Genomic DNA, 17,007 nt, shown 5'->3' with positions numbered 1-17,007 from the left:
GTGCACACCCACCCTGCGGATGGTCGAATTCCTCACTTTGAGACAGAGGATGGCCTGAAATATACCGGGCCGGACGAAAGGAGGAAAGGTGGATCTAGAAGGAAGATATGACAGAGGGGGAATGAACCAACTCTAGGACCTGATTCCCCCCAGAACCTTGCACGCACACAACTAATGTGTGCCAGTGAGTCGCTCTGGGCCTCAGGAGGTAGGCATGGCAGTTTTTCCTTGGCATCTCTGCCAAATAGAAAATGCATGGCTGTACACTGGGACCCCAGCTCCTGAAAACACATCAGTAATGTGATTATGTCTGAGTGTAAGGCGCTGGTGCACCATGAAGCAGGCATGCCATTTTGTTACTGGACAGGGTTGATAAAGCAAGCATGATAAGTGTTATAATGTAGCTAGTGTAGCCATTTGTTATTGTGGTATGACATTTTACATTGGGCAGCTTTGAGCATGATCAGTGGTATTATTCTTTCTGTGGCAGGGCATTGTGTATTGGGCATCTTTGATAAAGCAAGCATGATAAGTGTTAATATTTAGCTAGAATGGCATTTCAATACAGGCAGTCTAGCCATTTTAAATTGGGGTATGACATTTTGTATTGGGTATCTTTGGTAAAGCAAGTATGATAAGGGTTATTAAGAAGCAGGACTGGCATTTCTTTTATGTAATCAGTCTAGCCATTGCTTACTGAGGCATGACATTTTGTATGGGGCATCTTTGATAAAGCAAGCAGGATCAGTGGTATTATTCTTACTGTGGCATGACATTTTGTATTAGGCATCTTTGGTAAAAACAAGCATAGGTGTTATTATGAAGCAAGACCGTCATGTTTATGCAACTAGTCTAGTCATTTCTTATTGCTGTATGACATTTTGTATTGGGCATCTTTGATAAAGCAAGCATGATAAGTGTTATTATGTACCTTTTCTGGCATTTTAGTACAGCCAGTTTGGATATATTTTCATACTTTGGCATGCATTTTTAATGGCAAACCCAACTTGAGTATGTTCTTACTTGGGGATACTGCCATATATCGGCAGAACAAACATGGACATATTTTCTGATATTTTCTGATAGTATCATTACTGGCATTATGCGCAAAGCAAACGTACATGTTCTTATATAGGAATACTAGGGTATAATGCTGCAGTCAGCATGGAAATGTATGGACACAGCCAGTGTGAAAATGTTTTATACTGGCACATTTTGGGAAAAGTCATGAAAATGTGTTGGAGAAATGCTCCTGTTCACTGTTGGTGACTTGTATCTATTGGATTTTTTCACGAGTTACCCAATCTTTCAAAAAAGTGTGCTCTAAAATGCACCATTTTAACCCATCATTTAAAAAAATTCTCAGGGGGTAAACCCCCTCGAACCCCTATTTATTGGTGCGGGCGCCCTTGCTACGCTCAGTCTCTGTAGCATATCTGGGACATATATTTACGTGCCTCCAGATAGTAAATTCACCAGCCGCCACTGTTATTAAGTCTCAGTTTTCAATTTCCTCGGCTACCAGAAGAACGGTAAATCCCTGCAGGGCATCCAGACTCACAGGGACTCATTAGTCATATTTCCTGAGACTGCAAATCTGCAACTAGAACAGACAGTCGGAGATTGCGTGTTTATGAAAGTGCACAATTTTCTATTCTGCAATTGTGCCAAACAATGCATAGTCCCCTAAACGATAAATTGTTGGAAGGGCAGGGGTGCCATGGCATTAGCCATGGGATCAGCTATAGACCTGACAATTAAGACATACAATATCTAAGTTATGGAGAACGTTCGCAGATGTAATTGGATTCAACCTAGTTTGGTTCTCCCGGTCAATTATAATCTGTATAAACTATTTTATATAAAGAGAGTCTCTTATCACCAAAAAAGGTCAATCAGCAACTTTTGCCATTTTTGCCTTTTGGGTATCAAATGGTTATTTCAAACCAATTTAAACCAATTTGTTTTTTAATTTGCATACCTAGAGATAGACTTTTGTAATGTGTTCTGTCTGATCATATAACAAAAATAGTTAACATGGTAGGGTTCGAAATTGAGGGAAGCTGGAAGCTATTTAGCTCCTGCTTGTAGCCTAGAAGAGACTGGTTAGCTTGACAGCAACAGCTACCAGGAGCTACTTTTGGCTCCCGGGGCCAACTGATGCCAAACACACCTATGTGAATTTAACTTTGTACATTTCGGGTATACAGTAGGGCACATCCATATGACATTTAAAGCATAAGGGACCAAATGATAAGTTTGCATCTCATGTGGAAGTTGGTGCGCCTCGCCACAGGTTAATTCTGGATACCCAGGAGCTGCTTTTAGCTGCTGCTTGTCCAATCGTAATTTCGATCACCTGCAAGATCAAAAGAGGATTGGCTTGAAGACCTCACCTCCGGTTCATGACTATTCACACAACTTAGAAAAGTACAGAGGAAGAAAGGATTTTTCTACTTGTGTGATTGTATGATCGTGATAGCTCACCCCAGACGACTCGCACTTTCTCAAGCAGGGGTCTGCAACCTGCAGATCTCCATATGTTTTGGACTACGACTCCCTTGACCCCTCATCATTGACTTTGCTAGCTAGGGCCGATGGGAGTTGGAGTCCCAACCATCTGGAGAGACAAAGGTTCCTGACCCCCTCATTTTCTCTGAGTTTCAAATGCATCACTTTTGTGAACCGAGGTGCACATTTGAAATATGCAGAAACACCAACTTCCAACTCCTGGTTTCTGCAATTGTCCACAGTCAGGGATAAATGGCTTTTGAGATTGTATCATGCTTTGTGATGACACTTTACCTCCAGCCCTCCTCCTTTTTCTGGGTACAGAGTCATCACGCAGCAGACAGACCTTTCACTCGAGGAGCCTGTGGTTTTTAGCCATGCAGCTCATTGAACTAAAGGGCTGCATCTGAGAGCTGAGGCGCACTGATATGATATGATATGGCATTTGTAAAGCACCTATACACAAGTGTTTCAACTGGTGACAGTTACTTGGTGCGACCAGCCCCTCCTTTTAGTTCAAAAGGAGCGGCTGGGCGCACCAAAGGTAATAATGCCAGTGTGCCCAAGCTCCCATGCTTTCACCAGCCGACCCCCCTTAGGCAATGGGGAGGCTCTCGCTAGGGGGTTTGTCCCAAGTACAAATGTACTTAGGCCACGCCCCCTAACAAGAGCTCCCCCACCTCGACTTAGCATCCCACTTAAAGCACTGCCAAAGGGTTTAAAGGTCTGTGAGTCTGGGGGAAAACAGTCAATCACAGTATCGATATGTTTCAATTGTGATAAAATGATGTGCTGTGAGATGGCTTAGTGGGTTGCGTGCCTGCTACAGAGAATTGTTTATGCCTTGGAGCTCACATTTTAAATCTCTGTATATCCCACTCAACTTTCCAATAAAACGAGTACCGTGAAGTTACACCTATTGCTTAAGAGACAATTCAGTTTGTGTTGCCCACTATACATGGATCAAAGTTCAGGAGCTAAAAGCAGCTCCCGCGTGTCAGGCATCGCCAGCAAGCTCTGACAGACGTGGAGCCTATGCCTTGCCAGGCATAGCTCCAACTTCCACATGAAATGCAAACTCTACTCTTGCCATTGTGCTCGGAATGCCTTCCAGATGGGTCCATGTGCTCCTTTATACAAATTCCCAAACAAACACCCCAGAATATCAAAACATTTTTGGTCCAAAAAAAGGAGCAGGCCCATGCTCAAAAGGCATCTGAATGCCAGATGCACTTTTTCACCCTTGGGCGCGTTTGCGCATATCAGGGGGCGCATCTGGCCATTTGAAAGTGCATCCTGAATTCACGAACGTGGTGCAATTTTAAATTCCCAGAAATACGAGGATCTCTCCCCTTGCCTTTTGAAACAGGCGCATGGAAGAGGCGCACATCATGTTAGGGTCCGTTCTGACCCTGTCATCATTTTATTTTTTTAAGTGTGACAGTCGTGGTTCAGACTGCAGTTCTCACACTTGCATTTCAATCACCCAAACAGGGATGGAAATGCTTTTTTTCCCTCAAGCATTTCACCGAGATGGGCCCTTTAACGCCCCATCTTCATGAAATGCATTGCCAGCAACCACGTGGTTGCTGGGAGCCTGTCATGCATTAGTGTTGGGTGCACATGCCCCAAACTGATGCATGCAAGGGGGCCAGACAGCGTGTCTTTGCAATGCTGTCCAACCCCCCCACCCCCGGAAATGAGCAGGTCAACTTTTAGAATAAGGTGACCTGTACATTTTTGGAAATGTGCGCCCATGAAAGAAGCGCATCCTCTGTGCTTTTTTCATTTGCGCTACTATTTGGGTATCAGGCCCACACTTTTAATGTCACATAGGTGTGTGCGTTTGCCAGCGATTGGCATTGGGGAGTCAAATGTAGCTCCTGGGAGCTGTTGGTGGCAAACTAGCCAGGAGTTGCCAGACATTTCGTCGAAAAAAATTTGTCGACAGGACATTTCGTCGAAACCATTTGGTCGAAAACCAAATGGTCGAATTTTTTGTATTTTTTATTTTCACTTTTTTTTTTTTTTGGGGGGGTCCCCCCAACCCCCTTTTTTTTCTAAAAAACCCTTTTTTTCCACTAAACTACAACCTAGAAAATATATATATAAATAAAAAAAAATTCGACCATTTGGTTTTCGACCAAATTACTTCGACCAAATGTCTTTCGACGAAATGACTTTCGACGAAATGTCCGGACACCCTAGCCAGGCTCTTTTAAGCTGCAATTAGGCACTATATTGCTCACAGCAATTTGTATCCTCACTATATAAATGGGCAGTGTTATTATAATAATATTACGGAGTCATATATGTTTATTTATGTGGTAAAGGGCAAAATGATGTAAGTGAAGATACCACGGAACATGGCCAGCTGCCCTTTTCCATCTTGCCGGAGTCGTTCCTCCGATATATTCATCCCACCATGCTCTTTCGGCAGCACCCCGGATCCAAATGCAGACTGGTTTCAGTGCCCCTTCTGTATTTCCATTGTTGCTTTCTTTTCGACAGGTGTCCTCCCGCGCACCGGCCAGTCCTAGACCTCTTTTATTTATTTATTTTTAATTTATAAAGCACACAAACAGCCTGAGGGAATCGAGGCGCTGTTACAAGAAGATGGCTTAGTTGCATGGAGCGTACATAAAGCCTCTTACCACCCATCTTCACCATCGCCCCATTCACCCTGCCGTAAGCATCTTCCCGTTCCACGGTGGGCATGCGCCTATCTCACCAGGTCCTTTGCATACTTTGCACCAGCATTTAAGCTTCTCCCTCCCAGGTCACGCCACCCTCCAGCTTTATGCCATGCATCTCATTATGCAACAGGCGGGTTATTACCAGCGTGTTTCTGTGCCTGTGTAAATCCACAGTATTCTAACTCGTACCATAATTGCAAAGGATAGCTCAGGGGCAAAACGTTTGTCTTGGAAGCAAAACAACACAGAGCAACAGAGGCACGAACCGCTCCCACGCAAGATTGATTAATACATTGTAAGAGATATCGTTGAACACTGAAGTGCAATAATGTAAGTGGCAATCCATAGTGTGCAATTATTTTGAAGTGGAATATTCAAAAACAGACTTTTTTGCCTTATGCAATATTGGGGGTACATATATAAATCAGGTTTTCAGATCCAGCGCTTATTATGAAATGCTGCTTGTGTGTTATGGCGCTAACCGATCTTCTCAGCACATCCCTGCCTGGATCCTCCCATCCTTTTCATGTATGTATTCGAAGAGAGAGAGAGAGAGAGAGAGAGAGAGAGAGAGAGAGAGAGAGAGAGAGAGAGAGAGAGAGAGAGAGAGAGAGAGAGAGAGAGAGAGAGAGAGAGAGAGAGAGAGAGAGAGAGAGAGAGAGAGAGAGAGAGAGAGAGAGAGAGAGAGAGAGAGAGAGAGAGAGAGAGAGATACAGAAAAAGAGAGAGAGAGAAAGAGAGAAAGAGAGAGAGAGAGAGAGAGAGAGAGAGAGAGAGAGAGAGAGAGAGAGAGAGAGAGAGAGAGAGAGAGAGAGAGAGAGAGAGAGAGAGAGAGAGAGAGAGAGAGAGAGAGAGAGAGAGAGATACAGAAAAAGAGAGAGAGAGAAAGAGAGAGAGAGAGAGACTGCAGAGAGCTTTGGGGTAAAGAATTACAAATATTTCAAGCGGCCAGCATTTTGCTACTTCCGCATCAGTGGGCATTTTCTTCGAGCCCACTGTATGACGGGTGATTGCACTAATTTACAGGTTATGAATGTCATCGCCTCTATATCACATTCTTCGATGGGAAAAATAAGTTATGTTTCAGTTTCACAAATTCCAGGATTCGGTACTCAACCAAAATGTACACTCAGTGGTGATTATGCTTTAGGCAGTAATGGCAAAATCAGGCAGTATTTTAAGTTCTCTGTGTTTCTGCCAACCACCTCAGTATGGTGGCATGGCTGAGGTATTTGCCTAATGCTGCATTCGATGGATACAGCCTGCAGGGCACACCTCATGGTTTCGAGGAGCAACTCTGCCTCAAAAAGCCACGTTATTTTACCTGCACCCAAGAAGAAGCGGTAAAAATACTCTTGCTCGCCCCAGCATGTTAGCAATGTGTTTATCCTTTAAATGTAGCTAACACAGCCCTTTAACTGTTAGGACAGACAGGAGTTATAATGCCTGCATCTGTGATGCCCACATTGTCACGCCTCTTCCTGTTAATGCGCAGGAGTGCCATTAGTGACCCTTCTCTGCATTTATCTCCATGGGACTGCAGTAATGTGAACGTCTGCTGCTCCTGTTCAATATGCATTTCCATGCCTCAAGCATGGATGGAAATGCGTTTTTAAAATGTTACTATAAACGTGCCCTGCGGTATTTTTGAAGCACCACGTGCACTATTGCTGAAATACTGCATGTTTGGCAAAACCTGACCACCCTAATGGCAGCAAGTGTTATACATGCAGTATCTGTTTTTCCGGTATGTGTCACTACTACGATACATAATATGAACAAACTCCTCCTAAGTTCTTTAAAAAGTGTTCATTGAGTCAAAACAAAAACAGCAAGTGAATTTTGAGTGAACAGTCAAAAAACTGTTGTGATGGGAAAGCTTTGGTCTGTACCTTGTAATTGCCTGGTGTGATAGTCTCTGAGCTTCGAGGGGGGCCTCCATGTGCCAATCAGTACACAATTGCCCTAAAAACAGCAGTGCTGACCAAACTGCTAGGCCACTTCCTCTTTGCAATGCACAGTAACAATGTGTAATAATGTGGCGTTAAGCACCCGTTCCAAGGGCTGCAATGGGTGGTAACGGCCCGGCCGCCCAAGTTCAAGTCCCGGCAAAGTGAGGGCTTTTAACGAGGGCACCGGGCCGTTACCAGCCGTTCCTTCACTATGAACGTGTGCTAAACGCCATTAGTATCCGTTCCATGGGCTGGGACAAGGCTAATGGAAAGTATTTTCGTTCCGTGAACGGATCGTCTCGTTGTGTCCCATTCACGGAACGAAAAGAGTGTTAAAAATGAACACCATGAAAAGGGAAGGCTGCTGTACAGAGTCCCTCTTCCCTTTCCATGGCGGTATCACACACGAGGAAAGGAAGAAGGAGCGGCGGTGGCTGTGAGGGCCGCTGCCACCGCAGTGAGGTAGGTGGGGAGGGGGAATGATTTAAAAACGGGCCGGTGTGGGGGGAACATTGAATGCGGCTGAAGTGGCCATTAGCTGGCTTGGAACGTGGGCTACATGGGGAGAGTCAGCCTGTGCTTCAAGCCACCTGATTGGCTGGCTCCCCCGCCAATGGTGCTAATGGGTAATAATAACAGCTGTGATGCTATTGCTTAGAAGCAGGAGAATTAATGCATGAAGCGCTGTATAAAAAACAGATATTAACAACATTATCATTACAAGTGTTCTTATTAACAAGCAACACCATACGGGTTTCCTTATCTTTGGGTTCATTTTCGAGGTTTGTCATGAGTTCCGCGCCCTAGTGACCATCAATGTTCATTTCTGGATACCTGTTCTGATCTTGATGGTCGTGCCGATTATTGAATACATCCGTCCCCAAATACCACACAGACAGAATGACCAAAAAACTGTATGTGCAATCTTTGAGGCCACAGGTGTAGTGAGCCGTCAACTGGAACCAGGAAACGCCGGAAGAACCCCTTTGACCGCTGTAAGGCAATAGACGATTATCACACTAATGCACACTAATGCAATATGGACACAGTAATAAGGAATTGATTGAAGCAAGGCTTACCTAGATGAACTGAGGGCCAGGGTGTTAAGCAATATGGGCAATCAGCAGAGTCAGTGGATCGGGTTTCAGAGAGGCTAGGCTGGCAATTCCACACCTGGGCAGATTGACAACAAAAGTCCAAAAGAGGAGTTCAACAAACACGTGATGGGGTCGAAACCAGTTCAAAGCACAAGATCCAAGCAAGGGATAGTTCGTTTGAGCAATCCGTGAAGAAGGTGCAGGGTCGAATACCTTTAGAACCAGGCAAGAAAAGTTCCAGGGCAAAGGTAACAGATGAAGTCAGGAAGAAGTAGAGTATCCAAAAAACAGTCCGTGGTCGTAGAGCCAATGAATCCTTGATGAAAACAATAACGCCAAAAAGTCCTTACGAGAAGCAGCTGAGAAGCGCTGCCAACATGGTTTCCGGCGCTTTTGAATGTTAGTTGTAGTCACATGATGCAAAGCGCGGCAACGTGGAAAATCACGTGATGGCAACGGATAAACTGACAGCAGTTCATCTCACTTTACGCGTGAATCGCCGTGTTCCTCGGCGGTGCTGTAAGGTATACGAGATTTTCCACGGGAGTTGCCAGGACAATGAAGGTCGGAAAACGCCTGGAAAACCAGTCATTCTTCTCCAGTGTTGAACTGAAGATCGTTTCCTTGTGCCCGGATGTGCAGTGAGAAATGTGCCAGGTAAATGTGGGCTGATCATGGGTTGCCTACTGAGTTGCCTATTGGGTTGCCTAGTGATGGGCACACTGGGAGACGTGACAATACCCTTTCCTGCTTAGGGTTCTATGCCATAAGACCCCCATTTTCAGTTCCCGCAGGTGGCATTTACATTTGTGGGGAAGGTGCACCATGGGGGCGTGGGCCCCCTGAATCTCTCTTACCCCTTTGATACACCTCCATCCCACCCCCTTATCCCTCATGCCCCAATTTAGGAGTCTGAACGGGAATTAAGCCATCAGCATTTTTGAAGGCGATTTTGAAATTCTGGTGTATTGAATTCATATGACTGCCTACGGTTGTAATTAAACTATGTGGCAGAAGCTTCTAGGGATGAGACTCAGGGTATGCAGTGTTTATATCAAAAATCTTATAAAGAATGAACATATATCGAATATTTTATAACAAAACATTTTATGAAGAATGCACTTAGGGGTGGGGTAAAGGGTTCAATCTTGTGGGGAAACGGTTGGGTCGATTTTAAGGGGTGGGAAACGAGGGTTTGGGGGTACTGAATGTGTATGACTGCTTAGCATTGTAATTAGACAATGTAACAGAAGCTTCTAGGGATAAGACTCAGGATATGCAGTGTTTATATAGAAAAACTTATAAAGAATGAACGTATATTGAATATTTTATGTTGAAACATTTTATGAAGAATGCACTACTTAGGAGTGGGGTAAAGGGTTAAATCCTGTGGGGAAATGGTTGGGGTGTTTTTTTAGTTGTGGGAAACAGGAGTTTGTGGGGGACCCCCCCAAAAAAGAAAAACTTTTTTTGTTATAAAAGTTTCGATATATGTTAATTCTTGGTGTCCAGTTATTAATTCGAAAACAAAAGGATCGAATGCAATACATTTGAGTCAAAAGGACCAAAAAAAAGACTGAATGCTTTTTTTTAAAATGTATAATTTTTTTGGGTTTTGGTATAGGTAAAAATTATTGTTTCTGGCCAAAAAACGGGGGTGCATTCGATTATTTTTCTGGCCTTTTTTTTCAAAAGTATTGTTATTTGAACCTTTGTATTCGAATCTTTCACCCTAAACCTCAATTCTTTATATAATGTTTCCATAAAAAGACATGTAACCAAGAGTCAGATGCATTCCATCATATTTTGCTTCAGCCAAACATCTGAGACAAGTTAGTATCTTTAGTTATGGCTGCATCATGCTCACCCTAGGAAACATGGCTCTTTTTAAGCTAAGAAAAATGTCTAAAGGCCACAACCTTTAGGGATGAACATGTATTTCCATATCCATTGCACATGCAAGATTCTAGTTACCATATCATGGTCCTAACTGTCACTGGCCTGTTTGCTTTCAGAATTAAGAAGACCGAGGTCTGAGCCATCCAACTACTACAGCAGCGAAAGTCAAAAGGATTATCCAGCCCTCAAAAAACATAAACTGAACCCAGACTATTTCCAGGCTCGGCAAGAGAAACTGATCTCGGCTGCGCTGAGTCTGGAGCAGCCAAGTGCCAGAAAGCAAAGCTCCGCCTCCAAGCAAACGATACCTGAGGTGGCCCCTCCTCCGGAAGAGATGCAGGCTTTCAGCAGGGATCACGCACAGCGCGTCCCCGCGGGTGCGGGTTACCTTGGCTCGGGGGCTCAACCAGGACTGAAATGGAACCCAAGGGACTTGTACCTGGGGATGCCCTCGGTGCAGTTGGTAGGAGGCCCAAAGTGTTCTGGACTGGGGAAGGAGGCTCTTGCCCACAGACTGCGTCAGCGGGAGCAGATGAATCTGCTGATGATGTCAGAGAGGGACATTGTGGATGCAGAGCTACTGTCCTTCAGAGAGAATGCAGAACCTGAAGATTGCTTGCAACACATGGATGACTTGCAGGTAAACAATCAGCCAGTAAGTATCTATCAATTACTTGGCGTATTCATGTTTTTTTATGCCACAAGTACGGTCGAATGTGTTCACATATTGGTAGTGGTGTGGGTGGGATCAATTAGTTGAATGAATATCAAAGCTTCAAGGTTTCTTTCATTGGTTGAGTTAATTTATTGGGTAAAATGCTTGTGTAATGGCTGAAGAAACACAATGTATCTTTTAGCAGTGATGTTTCATAATCTAGAGTTGATGGCAAGATACCCGGTAGAGTTGGAGCAAGAGCGAGACCACAAGTCGTTGCAATGTCTTCCAGGAGCTTGGAAATAATCAATAAGAATGTGTAGGCTCCAATAGAATCAAAGCCCATTCCAAAGATTGGGGGCCTGATTTGATTCCAGATTTCATGTAGCGAGAGCTGGCGATCCCTTAGTCGCCAGCAAATGGTATTGGTCATAATCAGGATTCTGTGGCTACCGCGACTTGACCATCTGTAGGCGTGAGCACATTCAAGACTGCCAGAGCAAAAGTGCACATGGGCTCACTGTGAGTTGGTGTTGGATCCTATTGCTTAATTAACCATGAAAAAGTCCATATAATCAATTTTGCCTTGTTGTGAAACAGCAGACATAACTCTAATTAAGAACAGTAAGACAGAGTGCTTTATAAAGCATTCAATACCCATCCGAACATGATCTCAAGCGGAATGTACTGCAGTGGGTATTTGTTTATATTCTTCTAATTAGCTCATCACATCTGGATGATTTTTATAATGCTCCATTTGTGATGGCAACATTGGCTAATTCTATACGGTATAAAGTACCCCCAACTCTATGTTACACTGATATTGCAAGTCACCACGGAGACCGCGTATAGCCGGTGTGCCTCTGTAAGCTCATGGAACCCAGTGGTGCCTTTTATGCACAAATGTGAATGTTTTAAATTTCTTGTACGCGCCCCCTAATCCCTGGTGTTGTTTTCTTTTGCTCCTGTTTTTTTAATTTCCTGCGCTGTTCTCTGTCGCTCCATTCTTTCTTACCAGTCTTACTTTATTTCCACCCCTGTGCCCTGTTTGCCATTATATCTTTGCTTTCTTCTTTTGCTCTGCCTCTTCTTTTTGTACCTCTGCAGTTTTCTTTCCGCATTCAGTCATTACCCCTTTCTCTCCTTTTTTTCTTCTTGTTTCTCTTTTCTGGCCTTCTGCTCTTTGACTGCATTATGTCTCTTTCCTTCTCATTTCTTCTCCTTTTGTCTATTTCTTCCTTTGTCTTTCTTTTTGCTTCATGCCCTTTCCTCCCCTTTTGCTTCCCTCTTTTCTAGTTGGCTCTTGTTCCTGAATTTCCTGCGTTCATTTGTCTCTTTCTCCCTTGGAAAGATGACTCCTGCATATAAGTAGATCGCTACACTGGGTGTGTTTTTGATGCCCACCTAACATGTTTCCTACCTTAAATCATCATGCAGCTTCTTTACTCACCTTTTGTGGCAAATACGTCCATATCTGTCAGAAGCTAACAGAGTGTCTATTGCATCTGCAATAGTGAACACTAAACTAGACTACTGCAATAGCCTCCTAATAGGTACCTCTAAAGGGAACATCAGAAGTCTTCAAACAATACAAAATGGAGCCGTTCGAGCGTTTTGTGGACTGAGCCGTCAATCCCACATCACCGACCATCGAAAAAAAACACACTAGTTCTCTATTGAGCAAAGGCTGAAATTTAAAGGGCTAGTGATAGTTTTCAAATGTCTTTCAGGCAAAGCCACAGAATACCTGAAATCAAGGATGAAAACTGACATCCCCAAGTGCATATTGCGTTCCAATAGTCAGATGCTACTTGTTCAGCCCCGCACCTTCCTGAAGAAACTAGGTGAAGCAAGTTTCAATGCCTGGGCCCCAAAAAACTGGAACATGCTTCCATTGTATCTGAAACAATGTGCAACACTACAACAGTTTAGAAAGCGCCTTAAGACATGCCTCTTTGATGCCTAATGTCACTCACTGGCATCTGTTAACCTCAGCCACTCTCCTAAGGATTCTGCTAGTCGCTGCTCTAAGCAACTCTCTTCTCTCCCCCCTGAGCCTATTTGTTATGAAGGTTGTTTGTCTTTGTGAGCGCCCAGAGGCCTTTGGGTGAGTGTGCGCTATATAAAATTGGTTTTAGTTAGTTAGTTACACTACTCTCTGCTGTGAGCTTGCTCTTTCATAAGATGATTGCCCTACTTTGCTGTGTAGGCCGCCCTGGTGGGGTTGTGCGTTTCCTTCCTTGTGAATGACCTTTGTCCCGCTGCCCAAACATCAGCTACTTGATGGGAAATGCTCAAATCACTCTCCACTTTGTTCCCGTCTGGCCAACTCTTAGCTGCTCACATCGGTAGTGAGTCCTTTTGCCGACACCCTTTTTCCGACTGGAGTTTTGCCGAAAATGTCCATCACAAATTTTTGGGGGGTGTGAAAGTGTAAATGAAGGGATGCGGGAAGGGAAATAAAATAAAATTAAACTGCTGGGGGTTTGGGGGGGAACCGCCTCCCAAAATAATTAAAAAATAATTTCGATTAACTTTTTCGGCAAAACCCCTGTGCCAAAACACCCATCGGAAAAAAGGGGGTCGGCGAAATGACATGGAACACCCCATCCTTAGCTGATGCCTCCATCCTTTCTTTTTGCGCCCACCTCCCTCGCTGTGCACTCCCGACAAGTCATGTCGCAGCACTTCCCCATCCCTAGTAGAGAGTGAACACAATAGTTGTAAGCGCAGAAGTCATTCCACGACCAGTGCCAAGTGTTTGTAGGCCACCAGCCTTTTTAATTCCTTATTCTTGATGACTGAATCATTGGCCTTGACGAATTTTAATAGTGGGGTGCACAAACCACCATAGTTTCCTGCCAATCCAGATTTCGGCTCAAGACCTCAACTAGCAACCGGTGACCAGTCATAATAACATTTACTTTGCACAGCTTTTTTTTTAGTAACCCTTTCTTATTTGAAGCAAAATTTTACATAAATTCTGAATATGAATGGCATGAACTAGGCACGTCCCCGGGTTCCTTATGTGGTGTAAGTGTGATTTCCCCCTCCAGTTGGCTATTTGTTGACCTCACGCCCGCCCCAGATATTACAGGGAAAAAATACTGCAGTTTCTCACACCACCACTCAGCTCCGTGTTGACTTACTGCCTTTCCGAGGTATCACAGGCACACGATCCTGCATTTTCACCACCTCTACTCAGCTTGTCATTGACCTAACGCGCTTCCCAGACATTACAGACACAAGATCCTGCATTTTTCTCCATCTCTACTCAGCTTGTCATTGATCTAACGTCCTTCGTTGATATCACAGGCACAAGATCCTGCATTTCCTTCCTTCTGGGAAGGCAAAGGTTTACAGTGAAATCACCTGATGGGAACAGCCCACTTACCTGTTTGCCTGTTCCGCCTGGCTCCGTGATAGTGCTCGGGTTGGACTGGATCCTTCCATCGCTGTCCTGGACTCAGGCTGCAGCCACTCCCCCTCCAGCCCTTCCATTGGCTTCCGGACTATATCTACATCACGTCCTGACGAAGCCCAGGAGCTGAGGTGAAGTCTGGCAAAGTCGGGTTGCTGCTTTCCGCATCTGGTAGCAATTTTGCTGTCGCTATGCAGTTTCTGACCACTCTGGTTCCCTGTTCCTTTCTTCTCTATGCCTACTACCAGTATGCGTGACTTAACCATCTGGACTTTCATCGCTGCATGCGCCTTTCCCTCGCCACTGTTGGGGATCCTTGTTTGTTGTACAACTACTGCCATAGTCATATCTCTCTGAGAGTTTTTCCTTGTTTTTTCTTTTCTTCTTCATTCCTCTATGCCACCTTCTCATTTGTATGTCCACACCAGGGGTGTTGCTAGGTCTGGAAAAGATCAGGGGCTAAGCTAATGTTGGGACTGGCGGGATTCAGGGCCATCTATAGCCTTTTAGTTGTAGCCCCTGAGCTTCTATCCGGAGCTGCAACCAAAGTACCTAGAGCTATAGCCACCTCAGCCCCCCGACCCCCGAGCAATGCCTCTGGTTCACACTACTAATCGTCTCCTCGTAATCGCTCTAATCTAATTCATCCCCCTCTAACTGATCCCTCTCATACTTTTAATGTCGCTCCATGGAATTCTCTTTCCCTCAGCAATAAAGCTCGCTCAGTTTGGGGCCTTATCTCCCTTTTTCTGCTCCCTTATTTCTCTTGGGTGATTTTAATCTTCATCTCTCTTCTACCCATGCTACTCCCATCCACTGTTCCGCTTCTGTCCATTCGTCATTCTTTTTCTATTCTGCAAATCACAACTTCTCCTTCTCAGATATTGGATCTTCTCTTGATCTTATTTTCTCTACTATTTCTACTTTAGTCACTGCTCACCCTATTTACTCTTGTGATCATTTTTCTTCTCTCTTTCTCTTTTTCTCTGTTGCCTTCCCTTCCTCTGCCCCAAACCTCAACTCCTTTCAGCCATCATAATCTTAAATCTTTTCGCCTTTTCTTCTGCTGTCATCTCAACTCTCTTTGCTATTGCAAATGTGTCCACTCTTTCTGTCGACTCTGCTTCATCTATTCTGTCTGATATTCCATCTGGTTTGCTCGATCTTCTCTATCCTTCAGTAGCGTTTACTCCATCCCATGGGCCCTCGCGGCTTTGGATGTCAACTTCCCTTCAGGGCTGCTCGCCACTCTCTCTTTCAGGCCGAGCAGCGTCGGCCTAGGTCCAGCTTAGCAACCGACTTATCTGCTTTATCTGAACTTCATTCCACCCATGACTTTCTTCTTCTATCCACTAAGCAGCAGGACTTTCAGTCTCTTTTTGCTTCATTAGCATTGCATCCTCAATTTTTTTCAAAATTGTAATCGTATTTCTCCTTCTTCTCCTGATCGTTCATCCTCAGCTCCCCTTTCTGCATCTGATTTTACTAATTACTTTGTCAAAAATGTCATTACTCGTTCTTCTTTAACTTTATCATTAACGGTTTCTCCTTTACTTCCATCTAAACTTGACTCTTCTCTTCCAATATTATCAACATTCCAACCTCTTGTGGAAGCTGAAATTTCAGTAGCTCTGGCCAGGGCTCATCCTACCTCTACCTTCTCCTGGTGATGTCCTTCCTTCTTCCTTAATCCTCCCATTTTACTCCTTAATTCTACTTTATCACACTGCTTTCTTTAACATCTCTCTTTCTACTGCTTTTGTTCCATCTTGTTTCAAGCATACCTCTATACGTCCTATCCTGAAAAACCTACCCTTGATTCTTCTTTGACCTCTATTTTCTCATCCTATATCTCTACTTCCTTTTCGCTCTCAGCTTCTAAAGTGTATTGTTTATCTTCAAGTCTCCTCTTTTATTAATGCACACTCTTTGCAACCTTCTTTTCAGTCTGCATTCAGGCCCCGTCCTCTACGGAAACTGACATTCTGTGTGTCACTAATTCTCTTTTATCTGCTCTTCACAACTTTCTTCTCTTCTGGTCCTTCTTGATCTTTTGGCCACTTTTGATATGGTTAATCACACTATTCTTCTTTCTTCTCTCTCGAAGCTGGGTTTTTTCGGGGTTTAGTGTTAAATTGACCGATCAGTCTTTCTAAATTAAACTGTCACACCCCTGCTGCACACAAGTGTGTGCAGGGGCTGACAGGAGCAGCTGGGACGGCTGGGAAGACGGAAGTGGTGGGCTTTGAAGCCAAGTGTATGCGTGTGTGTGTGTGTCTGTGTGTGTGTCTCTGTGTCTGAATCTGTGTGAATGTTGCGCGGAATGTGTGTAGCTTGCATGAGAAGGGGACAAGTTTAAATGTGTTTGCTTGGGTTGGGGGTCGGGGAAGAGTATTATTTGGGTGGAAAGGAGGGGGCTGGTGAGCGGGTCCATGTGCGTGTGTGGGTATGTTTGTTTATGTTCATGTGTGACTGTTTTTGCCAGAGACAATTGGGTTTTGGAGGTGAAACCCCTCAAAATGATGATTATTCCGTGTTTTAAAGACTGCAAAAAATCAATGAAAAAGGTTGGTATTTATTGTGTGCGGCCTTCAAAATGCAGAATGATCACATGAAACCAACAAAGATGGCTGCCATATTTTCACTGTAAGTGTAAGTCTTCAAGTTGTCCACTCCGGGAACGGAGCTAAAATCAGAGCTCATTGTTCCATCCTAAGTGATGGTGATACTTGTCAATGGTGGAACACCACATCCTGTGGCTCTTGTAAACACCATTT

At 44.2% G+C, this 17,007-nt stretch overlaps 1 protein-coding gene across 2 annotated transcripts in view; it reads left to right on the top strand.

Moving 5' to 3' along the window:
• Nucleotides 1–17,007, top strand: part of CAMTA1 (calmodulin binding transcription activator 1) — a 3,643,069-nt gene that overhangs the window by 3,497,338 nt on the left and 128,724 nt on the right. For both annotated transcript variants that reach the window (XM_069610416.1, XM_069610415.1), the window contains one exon: nucleotides 10,271–10,809. In XM_069610416.1, the coding sequence (XP_069466517.1) occupies nucleotides 10,271–10,809 (539 nt within the window). The remainder of the gene's footprint in view (nucleotides 1–10,270; nucleotides 10,810–17,007) is intronic.

This window comes from Ambystoma mexicanum, chromosome 8 (assembly GCF_040938575.1).
Source record: "Ambystoma mexicanum isolate Mex_15411 chromosome 8, UKY_AmexF1_1, whole genome shotgun sequence".
Classification (NCBI taxonomy): domain Eukaryota; kingdom Metazoa; phylum Chordata; class Amphibia; order Caudata; family Ambystomatidae; genus Ambystoma; species Ambystoma mexicanum.
This window is presented reverse-complemented; position numbering and strand designations above follow the sequence as displayed.